A 20689-nucleotide genomic window follows, 5' to 3' on the forward strand; every position below is an offset into this window, starting at 1 on the left:
GATATTGATTTCGAGTGTTCGTTTGTCTTTGAGTGGATTTTGGTAGTACGACACGATATTTTTCTTGAAGTGGTCGATTTATAAAAAGCTAATTCGACGCCGAGAGTCTTTTTGAGCTTATAGAGACTTTATCGACACCTAAATACTTGGGTTCTATTACTCGCTTTCTGACGAATAAATGACGGAAGTCGCAAGAAATGATGTCGGCTTCCCTCTTCGAGAGAAAAGTGGCACTCCTTCGGCTGACACTCCTTTTCTACCACGATTGAAATGAATGCCCCGAGCTTTGTAGTTGTGGATAGAAGTGATTGGAGTAAATTAGGGTTATGGAGCTCGAAATAGGATGCATGCGGAGTAGGGTCGATTAATGGCTCGGGAGCGCGGGAGGAGCAGGATCCACGGAGCGGAGGTATCGCCGTTGACTTCGCCCGAGCGAGCGAGCTGCGGTTGACGCGGTGACCGAGGGGTGAACTTAGAATCACGCGAGTTTAAAACAAAAGGCAGCGTTCCGTCGAAGCGGCCGTCGAAAGGAGTGAGGCGTTTGATAGCGGAGAAGCGAAGGAGTAGGGTGTCGCGATTTGGTTGGCCGACTGCTTGGGAGTGTCGGCGGCGGCCGGCCCGGTGGGCCAAAGGGTTGATCGACGGTCGAGGAGAAGAGAGGGGAATGGGAGGAGGGTGGATCTCTTCCTGGTCGCAGCCCGTGCCCGATAGCCTCGTAGAGATGGAGGTTTGAGGAGATAAAGTTCCACTACGGATGTCACGGGTGGCGAGCGACTAGCGTGAGCGAAGCTGAGTGTCGCTCGAAACGCGTGATCGAGTAGATAGAGCGGCGGCTCAGTCGGAGAGATGGCGTAATGCGGATGAGCTGACCGAAGCTTAAAGCAATTGGGCCTCGTGGTTGACGAGGAGGATGAGCAAAACATTGCTCAATTTCGGCGGCTTGAGAGATGCAATCGAGGAAGAGAGGTGTTCGATGGAAAATAACCAATAAAGATGCCGTCTTGATGCACGGAGTGGAATCAGTTAGCAAAAATGCTTGCATGATGTCCGATTTTGTGTCTCGGCGATACTATGAAAAGGCGATGTTCTGCTCTGGGAAAAGTCGAGATAGACATCCTCGCAGCAAAATAAAGAGAACCTCTGAAAGTTTTGGAAGGCAAAGGTGGGAGCGGAGAGAGGGTAGTGTGGCTGGGCGTTGAAGTAGGAGGGAGAGGGAAGAATGGGCTGAGGGTGGGAGGTGAAGGTAAGAGTTGGGGTGGTGGTGGAGGTGTCGGTCGATTCGGGAGATGCCCGACCATAAGATCAACCATGATGGATTATCGAGGCGCCAAAGACTTGGACCATGTCGAGCATCACGAATGTTCTTGTATTGTCTTTATGAAAGCGGCGTCGAGGCGAGAGAGAGAAGGTCGTCGTGTCAGTGTTTGGGGCATTTGTGAAGCGGTCGGTCGCCCATGCGTGCTTGTGGTGGTCACGCCGTGTCGATCGAGGGTCAATGAAAGCACCAATGTAAGCGCTTCTGCGGGAGATGAGGGAGGAAGAGTTGATCACTGGATTGAGAAGGAGATAAAGCGATAGGAAGAGAGAAGGAAGGAAGAAGAGAGAAGAAGAAGAAAGAAGAGAGAAGTAAGAGACAGTGATGGATAGAAGTGGAGATAATATTTCTCTATCAAACTACTTTCATTACTGCTTGCACATATATCGATTTCTTTTACAATAATGCTCACGCATTCCCATGTGAGAACACTATTCTCACTGAGTTACTGAAATGACGTTCCTCCCCATGCGACTACGACAATAACTAGCAGAGCATCCAGCGTCTACATTATAAAAGTCTTTATATTTTTGCGAAATTTAACACACCCGATTGGGTCTTGATGCTCTCCTATCTTTGGCGGTCCCCACCATCCACCTGAGTTAGCCATTAACTCCTTATCGCCCGAGAATCTAGTGTTTAACTCCCGGGATTAAACTCCGGTCGATCCCGGGTTGAAATTTTTGACATTTGAGTAGTTGAGTTTGAGAAAGAGTCCAAGGTCCATTTGATACGCACGATTTTAAGGGACATGACAAGACAACTTCTATTGTTATGTGTTTGATTTACAAAACTATGGCTAGAAATCTGTACACTACACTGATCGTACATCACAACTTTTTAATTTTTGTACTACCAAAATCACGCAGTGCATTTGGAACGATAACTATTCAAAATGGTGTCCCTATTTAAAATTAAAAATTTATACTATTCATTACAAAAAGTTATAACATGATTTATTTATTTATTCATCTATTTAAAAAATTTATATATATATATATATATATTTATTTATTTATTTATTTATTTATCTATCAATTTATTTGTTTTTAGGATTAAGATATTAATAAAAGTTTGTTTGTTTTGAATTAAATATTTTTAAAATTATATTGATTTTTTAATTTGTTGTTATATTGTTAGATATCTTAAAATTTGATAAGATTTTTATAAAATATTATTGTATATTTTTTATTATAAAACAAGTATAGAATAGTATATTATTGTAATTTATTATTTTGGGTTCCGTACTTATCTAAAGTAAACATTAATCAACACAAAAATTTTTATACTGTTCAATAAAAATCAAATATAAAAGCAAGAAAAATAGTTATATTATACTCTAACTACTTGTATCGTATGTGTTTTTCCTTAACTCACAAATCAAACGGGACGAGAGTCGGGTGAGGTGCATTTCAATGAATTCATTCACCGTGGAGTGTCACCATCCAAGTCGAGATCTTCTAAAAACTCCACATACATATATATATATATATATATGATATATATATATAATATGTATTTTTAAAACCTGTTTATGCGCTCAAGTTGAACAGTAAAAGCAAACTTAAAATTACGAGAAGTTAACTTTATTACTCACTGGCCAAATTAGAAGGCTTCCACATGCATCAGATCACAACTCACAACAAAGCCATGGCGGGAGGAGGGAGGCTAGCTAGCTAGCTCAGTAGCTACTTATCGTGACCATCTCAATCCGCACGATCGATCACTAGGTTTGCCAACGCCCGAGACGGACGACGGACTGCATTTCTGGCCCATAGATGCCGAGATCCGCATTAGACCGCAGATAAGAACGAACTCCGACACTCACGGTTGCAGGCCACTCGTTGGTCCGAGTATATCACCACCCCAATACTTCACTCTAAACTCACCGTCTTGCTTCGAGTGTGTAAAGCAGTCACTATGCAAAATGTTGTCGGTTATACCCAGATGCCATTTTGTGACTGCGTCACTGGTGAGCACCAGTTGCGAAGCGGCTGCAGATGTGAACTGTCGCCACCATTCATCGATGGTGGTGCGATGGGAGCTATATCACGGAGTATTGCACTCGATCGGTGACCTTAGCCTAATGACTAAGCCCTGCTCCGTGGTCTCGAGTGTCTGCTGCCGCAAAGAGTTGGTTGTCCAAATCTTTGGGGACGTAGTATGCGCGAAGGGTACCATCGTCATCGGGAGGATGAGGGCATAGGTCCCATACTTTCGGGACTCTGCATGGGCTCTGTTCGTATGTCTCTAACTGTCTCTGTGAGCCCCACCCCTTAAATTAGATCCTGGCGTCAATGCAAAACTTTTTCAATCGAGCCATTGATTTATAAGATTTTAAAAACCCTTGTTCTTATCCCTTGCGGTTACCAAATATCACGACTTTAACTATATCTCCACCACCCATGATCTTCTATTGTCGTAGGGAAACCCCTAGCCCTCATTTCGTTTCCTTATGGTGGTGCAGCCGGCAAAAGACTAGTGGATCTTCTTTTGAGAGTTTGTTTGCTTCTTTCTGCAAGGTAGGATCCTAGAGCTTTAGTGCATAATATATATTAATGATTATTAATGCCGGTTGGCTCTAGATTTCTTTCTTTCTTAAACCCTAAAATTTGTTCTTATTTGTGATTCACCTTTAATCCTTGAGATTTAGCCCTCTGAGTTTCTAGGGTTTTGTTCCAATTTGTAGTTTCAAAGAGTTTTGTTTCTCTTTTGATGTACGCACTCTAAGCATATTCCTCTAGGATCTTTGACCGTGATGCTTTAGTGGATTTAATCACGTCTCAAGGATGAGATTTTTGCATGATATATTTGATGTAATGTGAAGTATAGTTGATTGAGGTATAGCCTTTTTAGTATAATTGTCTCGAATGATATTTCTGTGCAGAACTTGAAGAATCATAGGCCAATTTTGATGATCGAGAGATTGAATTAGATGAGGTGAAAAAAATAAGAAAGTCAGTCATTTGTGAGTTGTCTAATTGTTAGTAAAATTTCATTACCTGGAGTCATGGGTTGAGAGATATGCATATTTTTTAAAAGTATATGTCTCGAATTATAAGTTCGTAAATAGTTAGAGATTCAATCGAATGTTATAAATCGAGTAGTACTCTAAATTATGTGAATTTCGGATATGTTATAGTGTTACTATTATTCCTAGAATTTTGAAATTTGTGATTTGTAAAAAGTGTGAGTGAAGTTATGAGGGTTTTAGTACTCATCGATCATATTGGAATTATTGATATGGCTTTTTAGAGTGGTAATTGCTATTGCACCTCACAATAATCAATATTTGGGAGTGTAGAATAATACTTTGAACTTTTTGCATTTTGTACCCTTCTAAAAATCTTTTTATTTAATATTATTGTTTGTTAGCCTTCGATTTGTTATTTTGAAAGTCTAATAGGATCTCTTCTCAAATATAGGAAATGCCAAAGCGTGTAAGGCTTTGAGAGTATGACGATAATCGTGTAAGTATCCCACATATAAATCTTATTATATGTATATACTTGAAAAATTCAAGTTTTATGAACTTTTGGAATTTTTAAAGAAAAATTACCGATTATTTTTGAAATATATATTTTGAGTTATTTATTTATTATTATTTTTGGAATTACTTTAAATTATTTGAAATTTTGAGTTAATGATATTTTATTTTGGATTACACATTATCGGAAATGTTTAAATATTTATTTTAATTCGGATTATTTTATTTGTAAAAATTTAAATAGTTTATCTAAATATGTATTATTCCAATTATGAATTTCAGATATATTTTTAGTTAATTTTATGATTAATTATTATTAATCTTTGTAAGTTATCATTCATGTTTGAATTCAAGTAACTGGTTTATTTTGCTATGATAAAATGGGGGCGCTGGCAAAGCCAATGGTGTTTGTTTTCGAAAAGCCCACGAAATACTCGGGATCAGTAGGGTAGATTTAGATCTCCATCGGCCTCTCAACAAAAACCATACTTATCTTCAAACAATTTGGCTAGAGTAACTGCCTTTGTAATTGAATCAGGTTGCCAAGGAATAACTTCCCATTGTAATTCCTTTTTCAACCCACTAATAAAGCACTCCAATAATGCCTCATTGGATAATCCTTCTACTCTGTTAGCCAAGCTTGTGAATGTGTGATAATAGTCAGTTACTATATTCTCTTGCAACAATTTGAATAATGCATGTAGATTCAATTGCTTTTGCCAAAGCATACCAAGTAGAAACAGCTCCTGATTTTTGCAACATTTGAAACCATGGAACTACAGGGACCATCAAAGTGTATGGTGCCACTTTCAATCTATAAGCATATGAAATATCATAATAGTCAAAAATTGCTCTGCACACGAAATATCCATCGAAGAGCATTGCTACCATCAAACCGAGACAAGTCCATTTCAGCTGATCTCCGGTGAGAATTTGCTTTGTGATTTCACCTCAATCATGGACCCGTAATGATCTCATGATTATAATGCATATGCGAAGAAGAGCCCACAAACCGATGTGATTGTAAAGATTCCATACACTTAGCAATGAGGCGAGAGATTGCTCGATCATAGACATACGTTCATCCTTGGCCCTATCCTTTTCCTCTTTCTCGATCTAGAACAGATCATGATGCTTTCCAATTTAGCGACTAAATCTTTGAGACTAGTATGTTCGATCCATGCTTAGAGTTCAAGAACGAAAAAGCAACAAAATGTAATGATCCTTAAACCAATGAAATCTAGTTCCAAATTCAACACTCCAAGTAAATTCAAGAAATTCGCAGAGAATTAAGCTCTAAATCAGAGCTTTATCACTAGAGTTTTTCTCTATATTACTCGGAAATTCATAGATCCTAATCTTTGAAATACATTCAAGCAATTCAGTAGATTATGCTCAGATCTAGGGTTTTCACAGATCAACAAACAACAAATAGGCTGATTACGGGTTCTACGAAATTCATTCATCAACAACTCTAAAAAGCATGAACAATCAACACGATGAGGAAAACAAACCCAGCGAGAGAACCTCCGCCGAATTCCTCTCCGATCGTCTCCGAGAAAGGCCTTCACTCTTCTTCTCCGATACCCTCCCTCTCCTTTTCCGCCTCCTTTTATCCCCAAAAGTAATCCAGGAAGCAGTATTTGCTCTCCTCCGCCTTCGCTTTCCCATCCCATACCCTAGCACCGCTGAATTGCTTTCTTGTATTTTATTACGGCCGTCCCACGTGGCCACTAACTTCCCTAGCTGTCATTGGCGATGCATACTTTAATGACGATTCTCGCTTGAGTGCTTCACCCAACGACCTCTTCCTCATTCGATCACCAATCCTTTTCACAACCTTTCTTTTTGACCGCCACCTGTAAATTGACTGCCATGTGGCTTTCTTCTAATGATCTGGCTTTGAACCTGTAAGGCAACATGACACTCTTATTGAGTACGTCTATGATTTAATGTTTCTGTATCATCTTATCAGTCTACATGTTGTTGTTTCAAATTGTATTTTTACACCTTCAGATAGAACCTTGGATTTGCTTAAGAAGCACTAGAATTCTTATAGGTATATATATGCCAACCATGACATTTGTTAGCCATAGGTGTTGTTAAAAGCGAGAAAAGCACTCGCCTAGGCATTCAGGCGAGGTGAGGCCCCAGTGCCGCAACACCCCCTGGGCGAGGCGCCTTCAATGAGGCAAGCCCAGCACAGCGCTTGCCGTGACGGGCGTAAAAAGGAGCCGTCCTGTTTTTCCCTATTAGCTTTATATTCAATAGTTTTTCGATTAGTGTTAATTGGGATTTTAAAAAGGCACACTTATTAATAAGGAGGGAAATAAATTTAGGAGAGAAAAATTAGGTGACTTTACAAAAGGCACATTTATTAATAAAGAAGAAAATAAATTTATGGGAGAAAAACTAGGTAATTTTAAAAAGGGCGCACTTACTAATAAGGAAAGAAATAAATTTAGAGGAGAAAAACTAGGTGATTTTAAAAAAAACACACTCATAAGGAAGGAAATAAATTTAGGGGAGAAAAACTAGCTGATTTTAAAAAGGCTCACTAAATAAATTTAGGAGAGAAAAACTAGGTGATTTTAAAAAAGACACTTACTAAATAAATTTAGGAAAAAAAAATTAGGCGATTTAAGTAGTATTTTTTAAAAATAATGAGTGAATTAAGGGATTAACTTATTAATTAGAGAAAATTGAAGAGGCAACAACTCTAAATCTAGTGCTGAAGTTGAAGCTAGCTTAGATGATGAGGATGATGATGCTTAGAATTAAATGACTCATGAAGATAGAATTTACACTCCAAAAATTTTAGTTCTAGGCATCTAAGAAGTGTTTTTCTTGATTTTTATGTTATGCATTGTTTGACTTAATGCTTTACTTTGCTGACTTTTAATTGTTCCAAAAAATTATATATATATATATATATATATATATATATATATATATATATATATATATATATATATATATATATATTAGTTATTTATTAATTAACGCTTTACTTTGCTCGGCGTGCGCTTTTCGTGCGCTCTCACATCGGGCAATAAAAATGTCTTAGCGCCTTAAGAGCGCCTAGCGTTTTAATTACACTGCTTTGGAGGATGTTGATTTGTTGCATTTTTGTGTAAAAAGTCATCTCTTTTTCCTTTTCTAAGCTTGAGAAAAACATTGTAAAGTGTTTTTTTCAGTCACAGATCTACTTCAACTAAAAACAATTACAGCTCTGTAGCTTTTTATGATTATCTCGTCATTTGCTTTTCCTTTTTGCAGTTCCTTTTGAACAAAGAATATCTCTGAAATTTTTATATCATACATATTCAGTATGAATGCTTCTTTTTTAGTAAATTTTCTTCTTATTGCAGATGAGGCATTGGAAGTTGCTGCTCGGAAAGCATTTATAGTGGTAATTTGAAAATTGATGAGATCTCGCCTTTTATTCGTTAATAATTCTTATCCGACTGTTTTTAAATTTTGTTTTTTGCTCTTTATATTGTTCTTTCTTGGTGAATTCTAATAAATTGCTGTTTAATTTTAAACTTTGTTTTGTCAGCTTTGGAATTATGTGTGAAATGTTTCATCTACTCACCCACTTACTTTTTGAAACATTCTCCTGATTAAATATGCCCCTTCTATCCTGAGAATATGCTGCTGCTACTACTTCATCGGCTATTTTATTCCGTTTAAAGTTTATGTTGGCTTTTTCCCATAGCATTCCTTCTTATTAATGTATGCTATATCCTGACTGTTATGCCATCCTCTGCAGCAAGACAAGGAGAGATATGACCAGCAGTTACATGATATGGCAGCGATGGTCGAAAGACTTGAAAACAGTCGACAAAAATTACTAATGGAGGTAAGCTATCCTTCATCAATGTGTTGCAAAATAGAAAAGAGGTGACTGGACTACTCAGGTTCATAAATGGCAGATTGACTCACAATCATCAGAGATAGAAAGGCTCTTTGAAGAGAATTCCAATATGGCAACTTCATATCAGGATGCCATGTCTGCTGCCATGCAATGGGAAAAATCAGGGTACACTACTTGGCATGCTGGCATAGCTTGATTTTGCAGTAATTACTTTTGGTTTGGGATCATTTTCGATATCTTGTTGACCGTTTCATTTCCTTTTTGTTGTTATCTGGTTTATGTACTTTATGCCATATCAAAGCTTATGCTATGGTATCACAGCCTTGCTCACTTGGTAAACGTAGTTAATTATACTTATCATTAGGTAGTTTGCAAATAGTGCCTTTGGTAGTTCTCACCGTGACGATTGTGCCTTAGACAATAGTCATAGAAGCATGCATCATTCTTTTGTTTTTGTAATGTGTTTGAGGTTGATATATGTGCAAAAGTATTATTTACCCCTTTTTATGTTGTCTTCTGGACATTTATGGATACTGTGTTTTTAAAACAAAATTTATTTATTTGGTCCACTTATATGAATCTATAATCACATAATGTAATTACTTGCTGCCATGGCTCACTTTATGATCTTAATTTTCATTCAGTTAGCATAACTTAGGGTGGGTTGTCCATGAAAATAATTTTCTGCCACTACTTTGTGATGAAGGACCTTGAAACTTCACCTTACCTTCTGGCCCCATGCTTGCTTGGAGAAGGCCTCAGTTTATTTGGTTCTAAGAATTAATGCCATTCAATTTGGTGCTATGGTTTAGAATGGAATAATGTTGGCTAGATGGGAGGTATTCATCAACACTTGGATGTTTTTAATATTGAAATTGACAGGTGAAAGATTGCCTGAAGCAGAATGAAGAGCTTCGCCACCTTCTTGATAAAATGAGATCAGAGCAAGTTAACCCATTGCAATCAAGTGATGGAAATATCCCTTCATATCCTGATACTGAGAAAATTGTTGGGAACATGTCCACCTCTCCTGCATCTGCAGTTGAATATCAGTTACTCAAGGTCAGTTTTTAGAGCTGAAGCTTGAAAGTTTATTCTAATTGTTCTCAACGTAACGTATTGCTGGTTTAATTTATATGAATTTTCAGCACTCTGTTTTCTTCTCCTGCATTAAATTATATTTTTATTTGCTCCCAACTTTCCTGTTATTTGATCGGTAGTGTATGTAGAAATGTTGTGCGGATGTCATATGTTCATGGCCGTATATGCGGACTTGAGTGATCTCTGACCCACCTAATATTAATGTGTATGCCAATAAAAACAACTACATATATGTTGAAGTGGAATGGTATTGTGTGGCCAATCTATAGTTCTGCTAAAAGGTCTCAAAGAAAACTTTGGCATGATATTTCTGAGCTATTTGGAGGGAAAGTTTGGTGTTTGGTACTATTTGAAGCTTAGTTGTGCATGGAATCCAACATTTATCTGATCATATGCTTGTATATTATCTGGTGATCATTTGTAGGGCCAGCTTGCTAAAGAACAGAGTAGGGCGGAAACACTGTCAGCGGAGGTTATGAAACTTACAGCCGAACTCAGACGTTCAGTGCAATCTTATAACAACCGTGCGAGACTGTAATGCTTTTTTTATCATCCTCTGAACCTGTCGTCTGATTGTTAGTAAAGGTTGTGTCATGGGTGACTAAAACCATGTCTTCCTCGTGCAGGTATAGACCAGTTTTTCCGAAATATAGAGAACGAGCTTATGAAAATGAAGCAAGAAAGTTTTGTCTCCATTCAGCTGTAAGTTTCCTATGATTCCATTCAATCTTCATCCTGTGTTTCTACTACGGGATCAGATCAATGACAGTTTATATTAAGCATGCTCAAGAATTTTTTCCAATTATGAATATGTATTACTATGTTACTGTGGTGCTTGTGAACAGTGTTCCCGAAGCAGCATTTATTTCTCTTTAATTTTTCAAACCACAGTTCATTATGCATTACCTGGACAAAAAAATTAGGGAATGGACGCTTGTCAAATAATGTAAATTGTCAAGAAATGCTTGTTTTTGAGAGAATTTATTTTGTTGTAAATTTTAGTGTTATGAAGTCATATAAAAAAAACAACCCTGAATTATACGAGTTGTGGGCAAATACATCTTGTTTATTTCTTGCAGTTTATACTTTAAAAAAGACGGTTGACGCCATCCATGCACATATATGGTAGTAAAATAATCTAACACTCTTAACATCCTTATTTTCTTTAAAGAAATTGGTAGCCATGACATACAGAGGTTGTTGGACACATTAAAAGCCCATAGTTAGTCGGCAGAGACCGTGTCAATCTTGCCGGAAACAGCACCGGAGATGACATTAGACCAGATTACAGGGCCATAGACAGTGAGCATGGCGTTGGTTTGCAGCACGAGAACAAACTCCGAATACGTGGGTGAAGCCACTCTGTTAGTCCAGAGAACATCACCACCCCAATGCTTCACTCTCAACTCACCATTAGCTTCCAAGTTAACGTAACAGTCATGCATGGTTCGGTCAGTGACACCAGTCTGCCATTTTGTGGCTCCGTCGCCGTTGAGCACCAGGTTGCAGTCGTCCAGCAGTGTGAGTTCATTGTTCCCATTAACGATCGTGGTTCCGATGGGTGCTACATCACCGGAGTAGAGCACTGACTCAGTGGTCTTCGTCCAAGTCCAACCAACAATCCCTGCTGTTAGTTGTGCCGAAGAGGACCCAGCACTCCAAAGCTGGGGACCATATATACGAAGGGTGCCGTCATAGCGGAGGACGAGGGCATAGTACCCAACTTGGGACATAATGCCGCTGCTCCAGAGTGGGTAGCGAAAACGTGGGTGCCAAACGGCGAGTTTGCCGTTCAGGTCCAGAGTGACGTAGCACTCAGCTGAATAGCCCCCTGTCATGGTTTCCCACACTCTTGTGCTGCCATTTTTCAGGACGAGGTTGCAATCAGATTGCAGGGTCAGGGAGTATTCCATGTACGTCAGGTTTTGGCCCCCCGCTGTCAGGACGTCGCCTCCGATCATGAAGTTGGAACCTAAACCAGAGCAGATGAGGAAGGCGAGCTGAATGCTAAAGAGAAGCAGAAGGGTTTGGAGGACCTGCTGGATTATTGCCATTGTTCTTGAGAGCTTCTTAACTTACAGTCTGTGACTGCTGCTTGATTTACAAACCACTTCTCTCTCTCTCTCTCTCTCTCTCTCTCTCTTTATATGGTTTACCATTGCATGCAAGACATCTCCACCAAATACAGTCCCAATAATAATATACAAATCAAGAAGCACATGCATGGTCTGATGTAATAAAATCATATATGGAGTTCAGCGCGAAGTGATCTCTTGCGACTTTTACAACCCTTTATGGCAATCATCCATATCCTTTATCTATTGGGGCCATACCATCTTGTGATTTCTCTAGCCCTCATAAATTATCAATTAATGGTAGGCAGTGAAGTGATGCCTAGAGTCACTGACATCTTTGTTTTATATTAATCCAATTTTTATAAATGGTTCTAAATATAGTATACTTAGTAACATCTCATGGACACTGCTCCAATTTTTATCCGATATCTCTGACAAGACTATAGATATAGTATGGCATCTTAGTGACACATCTGTGTTGTTTCAATGTTATTAAATATCTCTGAAAAAATTTAGAGTTTATGATATTTTCTTTGCCCTTCTTAATTTTGTTTCCTTATAAATTTATAATAAATTCTTTCAATAATTCAATGGGAATCTCGACGTATTACCAAATATAAAAAAATACCATGTTGATGAATAGTATTTTTACTTTATTTTTAATTTTTCTCTCCTTGTCATCGTAAATACTTCATTTTAACTTCCAGCTGTAGTTGTGTGATAGACGTATTATTTGTGTTTTTGTTTTAATAACTGATTAGCTTATCCATTATATATATATATATATATATGAGTAATAGTATAGTGTGTGTATATATATATATATATATATGAGGTGTGCGTAGCTCAACTGTAGGTTACTCGTTAACCAACACACTTATTAAATATTTTTGAAAATTTGAAAAGATCACAATTTAAGATGGTAGCCAGACAACGGACAAGCGCACATGGAAAAATAATCTTTCAGGGCGTTAAATTGCTTCTGCATTTACCAGCACGTCCATTTATTATATATTTATATGCAATAGCTTCATGCTCATTAAACTCTGGTGACTTCTCCACGTGATCCCTCTCTTCCCACCTGCCCCACATGCATTCCCCAACCCTGCATGACCGTTGGTACGTGTTTACTCAAGTTTGGTGCACTTGTGGGAAACTAACCGTGGAAGAGATCCACTTAACCAACGCAGGAAATTGATTTATTAATTTCATAGTCACAGACATATAGAGCGCATGTGCTTAGGTTTTAACAATAAAGCGGGGATGCAAAACCTACATGTCATAGTCCCATCCCAAGCCACGTTTTCATCGTTATACAACACTACAGATGGGCTTCAATGTTAGTTGTGTTGGCTGTGATTAGTAGCTGTGAAGCAATGCCGGCTGCGAGTTAAATGAAGACATAATAGAGAGAGATATCTGAAGGGATGGATCAAGATGCACCGTAAGAAGTGCATCATGACACTCCAGTGCTGTGTCGACTTAGGATTGACTTAGGATTGGCTGTCTCGTATATGTTTCTTTTTGAAAGTCTTTTAATAGTTGAGAGAAAGTCAGTAGAAGAACAAGTATTCTCCTTCTGCATTAGTCTCTTGCACTGAACTTGTGAAGTAAACCCCCAGGAGACTATCAGGTTGAAGATGACTAAAGAGCCGCACCAAAGCATGGGTCTGTATGGAGCTGCAGCTACATGGAGTATACGCATAAATCCTACTGTGTTATATCCAATCGGTATGGTAGTCAGTAAAGTTGTATGCTAGTAGCTGGTTGCACTGTTGCAGTCAGTGTAATTAATTAAGTGTGCTTGATTAAGACCATTCATGCCTATCAAGTCAGCATGATAGTCAGTAAAGTCGTATGTTATTTAGTAGGTTGTTGCAGGCAGTGTAAGTGTGGTTGAGTATGTACGTGATTAGGACCTTTCATGCTTATCACGTCAATATGGTAGTAGCAAAGCCAAATATTGGCAGGAGTAGTCAGTTTAGTGTGCTTAAGTATGTACGTGATTAGGACCCTTCATGCTTAGTTTGCTGTGTGTCCTTCCTCTTTATATATCATGTAACGTGTAGTATGTTTTTGAAATATTAATGAAATGTTCTGTTTGAAACCCCCAACATGCTAGGCATACAGGTTTTGCATTATTAATTCACAAAAGGGCAAACTTTCATTCCGCAGTGTGCTTTGAAGCCGGTTTTTTGAAATGGCTGTTTTTAATAAAACAGTGTCTAAGTTTCAATAATGAGAATATATACTGATGTTTTTTAATAAACAAACACTTGGAGCTAAGTCAACAAACATATATAATGGAGTCACAGGAAAACTCTTTAGTATATTCAAATGTGTAATTGTATTTGAGCATGTAAGCCAAGTCAACATAGCTGTTTGACAGTAAGGATTATTAGTTTGTAGAAGTAACCATTAACAGTGTTCCTTGTTGTTGGTGCATAATGGAGTCATGTCAGTATATGACCGTTTTGTCGTTAGCTCTTGTTGTTCGTATAAAGTGTAATGTGCGGTTACGTCAAGCAAGTGGAGTCTTGTATGGTTGTTTTTAATAATTTTCACACAACAGTTCATTCTCACCACCCTAGCATGCACATGGCGAGTATGAAGTGACGTTTGACATAGTCTTTGTTCCGCTGAGTTGGTCCCTATAGTTTTTGAATTAGCGCTAGCGCGATAGTATTTAGTTGTTCATGCGCCTAGCATTATGATGAAGACCCTATTTAGAGCAGAGGACCTATGGGACCTGGTTGAAAAGGGTTATGCTGATCCGGATGAAGAAACTCGACTCAGGGAAAATACGAAGAAGGATGCAAAAGCACTATATTTAATCCAACAAACCTTGCCTGACAGTGTACTTTCAAGAATAGCTTCTGCCACTACGTCCAAAGAAGCGTGGATTACCCTGCAGAATGCATTTCGACCCTCCCCGAAGGTGATAATGGTGAGGCTTGGAACTCTGAGGCAAGAGTTTGAAATGTCATACATGAGAAGCAATGAGACTGTGCATAATTATGTCTCAAGAATGGTGGGAATTGTTAGCCAGATGAGGTTTTATGGAGAAAATGTTTCTGACCAGACTGTAGTAGCGAAACTGCTGAGGAGTTTAACTGCGCGATTTGATCACATTGTGGCAGCGATTGTGGAATCTAGAGACCTAACAACTCTAACAATTGGCGAGTTAAGCTGTTCTCTACGGGCACATGAAGAAAGGCTAAACATAAACAGATCAGTTGAGAGGCTTGAAGGTGTATTTCAAGTGAAGGGGGAGACATCAAATGCTAAAGAAGGTGTTAAAGTGTCAGGCAGAGGTCGAGTAAGAAGCCGAGTTATAGGCAGAGGAAGGAGTGCAAATGAACGGGCATTCAACAATGATCGTAAATTTCATAACTGAAGCTGCACTTATGGTAGCATGACATGGAGTATGAAGTGGCATTTGACATGGTCTTTGTTCAGTTGAGTTGGTTCCTGGTTTTTGAATTAGTGATGGTGTTTTGTTGTTCATGTCCCTGAATGTAAGCCTTCATGCAAGGCACGTAGACATTAGTTATGGTTGTGTTGTGTTATCTCTAAATTTATCTGAATGCGAGTATGAAATTGTGATCACCCTCAAATCTGTATGCTATTCTCTCAAATTTTGTTTTTGACTGATTCTATCCGCCCTAATTTAAAATTGTCGCTAGTGTTAATTAATTATTAGACTCGGACCAACTCAACTTGGATAAACCAATTGGAATAGCATACAGGGGAATATTAGACGGTGAATGGTTGATGCGTTCCGTTCTCACTAATAGTGAGGATTAAAGCGCTGTTATTTGCTACCTGAAATAACGGTATTATTTTGAGTAATATTATTTTTTATGGAATTGTTGTAGTTTAATTATGATTATTATTTAATTGTAATAATTTTATTTTGATTGATATGTATTTATTTAAATATGGTATAAATTTTAATACTATATATTTCACTAACTATATTTAAATTTATTTATTTATTTAAATAAAATGAATAAATCACAATTTTCTTAAAAATAAAGGGATAATAAATTTATTTATTCTTATCATTTAATTATTTATTATTATTATTTTATTTTGATTGATACGTTTTTATTTGAGTACGATATAACTTTAATTGTTATATTTAATTAATTATGTTATTTATACAATTGTACTAATATAATCATATTTTTATATCACTGCTCATTATTGTAATATTTTTTTATATCATATTATTGAGTCTAGTGTAACTCCGGATTGAACTCCGATCGATCCCGATTGAAATTTTGACATTTGAGTAGTTGAGTTTGAGAAAGAGTCCAAGTGTCTGTTTGATACGCACGATTTCAAGAGCATATAACAAAGCAACTTTTTGATTTACAACATAGCAAGTATAAAGCACAAACTACCCAATTCAGACATCATTAACTTTTTAATTTTTTGTACTACTAAAATCACGGTACAAAAAATTCGAACATGACAACTAATGACAAAATTATCCCTATTTAAAATTAAAATTTATACTATTCATTACAAAAGTGATAACATGATTTATTTATTTTATTTTATTTATTTATTCATCTATTTAAAAATTTATATATATATATATTTATTTATTTATCTATCAATTTATTTGTTTTTTAGATTAAGATATTAATAAAAGTTTGTTTGTTTTGAATTAAATATTTTTAAAATTATATTGATTTTTTAATTTGTTATTATATTGTTAGGTATCCTAAAATTTGATAAAATTTTTATAAAATATTATTGTATATTTTTTTATTATAAAACAAATATAGAATAGTAAAAAAATATTATTGTAATTTATTATTTTGATTTCCGTACTTATGTAAATTAAACATTAGTCAACACAAAATTTTTTTTTTATACTGTTTAATAAAAATCAAATATAAAACAGTAAAAATAGTTATATTATACTCTAACCACTTGTACTGTATGTGTTTTTCCCTTAGCAAATCAAACGCCGAGAGTCAGTAGGTGCATTTCCAAATTCATTCACTTGTGGAGTGGCACCATCCAGTCAGCATCTTCTAAAAACTCCACATACATATATATATATATATATATATATGAGGATCGATTCTGTGAACGTTGCTTTGGACCGTTGGATTTCGATTCAACGGTCGGACACGTCCACAGAGAACGAACTCAACGGTCGGACTTTAACTCTCAGTGGACGTCTATGCACGTCCACGAGAACCTTTTCTCTCTCTATATATATATAATATGTATTTTTAAAACCTGTTTATGCGCTCAAGTTGAACAGTAAAGCAAACTTAAAATTACGAGAAGTTAACTTTATTACTCATGGCCAAATTATAAGACTGTTTCACACATGCATAACATCACAACACACAACAAAGCCATGGCAGCGGGAGGGAGGCTAGCTAGCTAGCTAGTAGCTACTTATCGGTGACCATCTCAATCCCATGATCAGCACTAGGTTTGCCAATGCCAGATGCAGAGACACTGGACCAGATTTCAGGCCCATAGACGCCGAGATCCGCATTAGACTGCAGCACAAGAACGAACTCGGCATACACGGTTGCAGCCACTCCGTTGGTCCAGAGTAAATCACCACCCCAACGCTTCACTCTAAACTCACCGTTTGCTTCCAGGTTAACGAAACAGTCATGCAAAGTCTTGTCGATCACACCAGTCTGCCATTTTGTGACTCCGTCATTGGTGAGCACCAGGTTGCAGTCGTTCTGCAGTGTGAGCACGCTGCCACCATTCACGATGGTGGTTCCGATGGGGGCTACATCACCGGAGTATAGCACTGAATCGGTGACCTTAGCCCAATTGACTAAGCCTGTTCCCGTTGTGCTGAGTGGCTGTGCTGATGAAGAGTTGGCTGTCCAAATCTTGGGGCCGTATATGCGAAGGGTACCATCGTACCGGAGGACGAGGGCATAGGTCCCATACTGGGACTCTGTGCGGCTGTTCCAGATGGCGTAACCGTACCGAGTGTAGAGGTAGAGTTTGCCATTCTGGGAGAGAGTGAGGTAGCACCCTCGCCCATAGCCACCAGTCATGGTCTCCCAGATTACTGTGCTCCCGTTTTTAAGGACAAGGTTGCAGTCTGATTGCATAGTTAGGTTGTATTCCTTGTACGTCAGGTTTTGGCCCTCTGTCAAGTAGACGCCGGTGATCATGAAGTTGGAAGCCAAACCAGAGGAGATAAGGACGGCGAGCTGAATGCTAAAGAGAGTCAGAAGTGTTTGAAGGACCTTGACTGTCGCCATTGGAGTTGGAACTAGCTTCTTCACAGTATGTGGCTGCGTCTAGATTTCAAACCACTACTTCTCTCTCCTTAATTATATTGTAAAGAGATGAGTTGTTGTTGCAAGCGAGACGTATCCACGTCATACAATTGCAATGAACAACACACAACTCAAGAAGCACGTGAATGGTGTCATGAACTTCCGAAGTGGTCCACTTCCATTTGTGAGACTTTCAGCTAGAATCCATTATGGCATATAAATGTGGGCCTTAATTAATGGTCCATATCCTTGTGGACCTGTGGTAGGGTATCTCTTGCCTTAGCTCATAAATTTTCAATTAATGCGTGACATAATTGATGTCTTGTGTGTGGTTGACACCTTTGTATTGTTTTAATTTTATATATGTTTTTAAAAATAGATATTTCGGTTATATATTTCTTTATCATTCTAATTAAATTGAATATCTCATGATAGCCTAGAATTAGTACTACCATATTACTCCACCAAAAATCTATCTATGAAAAAAACTAGAATTAATAATTTCTCCTCTAGATCGATTTTTTTTTATGTCCTCATAAATTTATAATTAAATCTTACAATAATGCAATGAGAATATTGACATATCACTACATGTTAAAATAACATATTGGATTAATATGCTTTTTTGACTTGTTTTTGTGTCCTCATAAATTTATAATTAACTCTTGCAATAATGCAATGGAATCTTGTCATAGCACCACATGTTAAAATAACATGCTGATTAATATGTTTTTTTTTGTGTCCTCATAAATTTATAATTAGCTATTACAATAATGCAATAGGAATTTTGACATATCGCCACATGTTAAAATGTTGATTAATATGTTTTTCTTTATTATATATCATGAGTACTTCATTAGTTGTGCTTTCATTTTCATTTTAATATAGTAGTATAGTCTATATATATTTATATATGAGGTGTGAATAGTTCATACTATAGGTTCGCTTCCTAACTTTTCAATATCCTAACCACATCACTTATTACGTACTTTTAAATTTGAAAAAAAAAAATCGAAGATATTCTAAAGATATGACGAATAGATAATGAATCGGACACGCAGAAAAATGAATTCTCCACATTAAATTGTTTCTACATTTGCCTAGCACATTATTGTATGCGCGTCATTCGTTTCTTTTTACTTGTCATATTTACTTAATTTATGATTAAAAAAAATTATTTAAAATTAGTTGGTTACTTATATTTTATAAAAATTTTTATTAATTTTTAAAACTACCCATATTAAAAACCCCACTAGTGAAGTATATAATTTAATATTTAATTGATTGTGATTTATTGAAAATTGTAACTATATTAAATTAAAAAATAATTTTAAAAAATATTTAGTAATATACAAACTTCTTATTTGATAAATAAAAAAATAATAAAAAAGAGTTCCAAAACGTAACAACTAAAAAAAAAAGACAGACCAGAGGAAGTATATATTAAAGTCTGTTGACTGGATCTGTTTCCTCCCCACATATTCCAATCCGCCTCACACATTTAATCCGTTTCCTCACCACATATTCCAATCGGCTCACACATTTAACTGCTTTCCTCCCCACACATTTAATCCGTTTCCTCCCCACATATTCCAATCAGCCTCACACATTTAATCCGTTTCCTCCCCCACCAATCCCGATTGGAAGTAATTAATCTCACACATCTATAGTATTTAAAAGTACTAGTACTATTGAACATTGGAGCAACGATGCATGCATACTCTAACCATCAGCTCACGAGATTGTAAGTAACGATGCGAAACCTATATGTCACGAACCCGTGATCAGTGCTGAACAATTAACGAAGCGATAAATATCCTACCTACATTGCTATCATCTCCAACAGACGAGACGCTCCCAAAACAAATGGCCTGCGCTAGGTAGACTTGCATTGTTAATCAAAAGAATCGTACACGTGACCAAGTTACTATCGTTTTTGTATGTTTTTTAATTGTCACTTGCTCTACACGTTCGTCTTTGTGGTAATGATATATTATCACATAATAAGATTAACATAATAATATGAGTGAAAATTTGTAGAGAATGGCTAATTTACATATTTTCAGGGATGTTGGAACAACCCTTGAAACATGGCTGATTTCCAGGATAGACATGCAACCTGTCCTTGAAATACTGGCTGACTTTCAGCTAGGATTGATTTTTGTAATAACTGAAAATTTATTCTTTCTAGAGGTTTGAAAGTCTATAAGAGTGGGTGTATTTCTTTCATTTGCAAGATAGAAAATAAACTCAGGACTTCCACATGGTATCAGAGATTTAAGATCCTCTCTTGGTCTTGATTGCCAATTTTTTTTTCTTGGTCTTCATTGCCATCTTTTCCAACCTTCATTGTCATCTTTGTTTATCCTACTTTGGCCTTCATTGCCATCTTTTCCTACTTTGGCTCTCATTGTTATTCTTTCCAGCCTTTCATATCTAAATATTGTCAATGTCAGAAGTCTCAAGAAACTCCAATAATTTCAGCCCAGACTCCTTCAATGGAGGCCTCACAACCTCTCGATGAGCTACACAACCCCTGAATACTACCTA

At 37.0% G+C, this 20689-nt stretch overlaps 3 protein-coding genes and 1 pseudogene across 3 annotated transcripts; 2 read left to right on the forward strand and 2 right to left on the reverse strand.

The window, feature by feature from the left end:
• The window catches only part of LOC120283001, a 12593-nt pseudogene extending 2023 nt beyond the window's left edge, over positions 1-10570 (forward strand).
• A 433-nt stretch (positions 10571-11003) lies between these two features.
• Positions 11004-11834, reverse strand: LOC120283002 (mannose-specific lectin-like). The gene has a single exon (XM_039289826.1). It carries the CDS (start codon positions 11832-11834, stop codon positions 11004-11006), a length of 831 nt encoding a protein of 276 aa, XP_039145760.1.
• A 2734-nt stretch (positions 11835-14568) lies between these two features.
• On the forward strand, positions 14569-15252 carry LOC120283003. Its single transcript, XM_039289828.1, has one exon. The coding sequence runs from the start codon at positions 14569-14571 to the stop codon at positions 15250-15252; it is 684 nt and encodes a 227-aa protein (XP_039145762.1).
• A 2026-nt stretch (positions 15253-17278) lies between these two features.
• On the reverse strand, positions 17279-18121 carry LOC120283004 (mannose-specific lectin 2-like). Its single transcript, XM_039289829.1, has one exon. It carries the CDS (start codon positions 18119-18121, stop codon positions 17279-17281), a length of 843 nt encoding a protein of 280 aa, XP_039145763.1.
• Between the last annotated feature and the right edge of the window lie 2568 nt (positions 18122-20689).

This window comes from Dioscorea cayenensis, chromosome 18 (genome assembly GCF_009730915.1).
Source record: "Dioscorea cayenensis subsp. rotundata cultivar TDr96_F1 chromosome 18, TDr96_F1_v2_PseudoChromosome.rev07_lg8_w22 25.fasta, whole genome shotgun sequence".
Taxonomy (NCBI): Eukaryota; Viridiplantae; Streptophyta; class Magnoliopsida; order Dioscoreales; family Dioscoreaceae; genus Dioscorea; species Dioscorea cayenensis.

Bases quoted from the DNA above. Each gene is read 5' to 3' on its own strand.
- LOC120283002 (XM_039289826.1), bottom strand. From the start codon at position 11,834: ATGGCAATAATCCAGCAGGTCCTCCAAACCCTTCTGCTTCTCTTTAGC.
- LOC120283003 (XM_039289828.1), top strand. From the start codon at position 14,569: ATGAAGACCCTATTTAGAGCAGAGGACCTATGGGACCTGGTTGAAAAG.
- LOC120283004 (XM_039289829.1), bottom strand. From the start codon at position 18,121: ATGGCGACAGTCAAGGTCCTTCAAACACTTCTGACTCTCTTTAGCATT.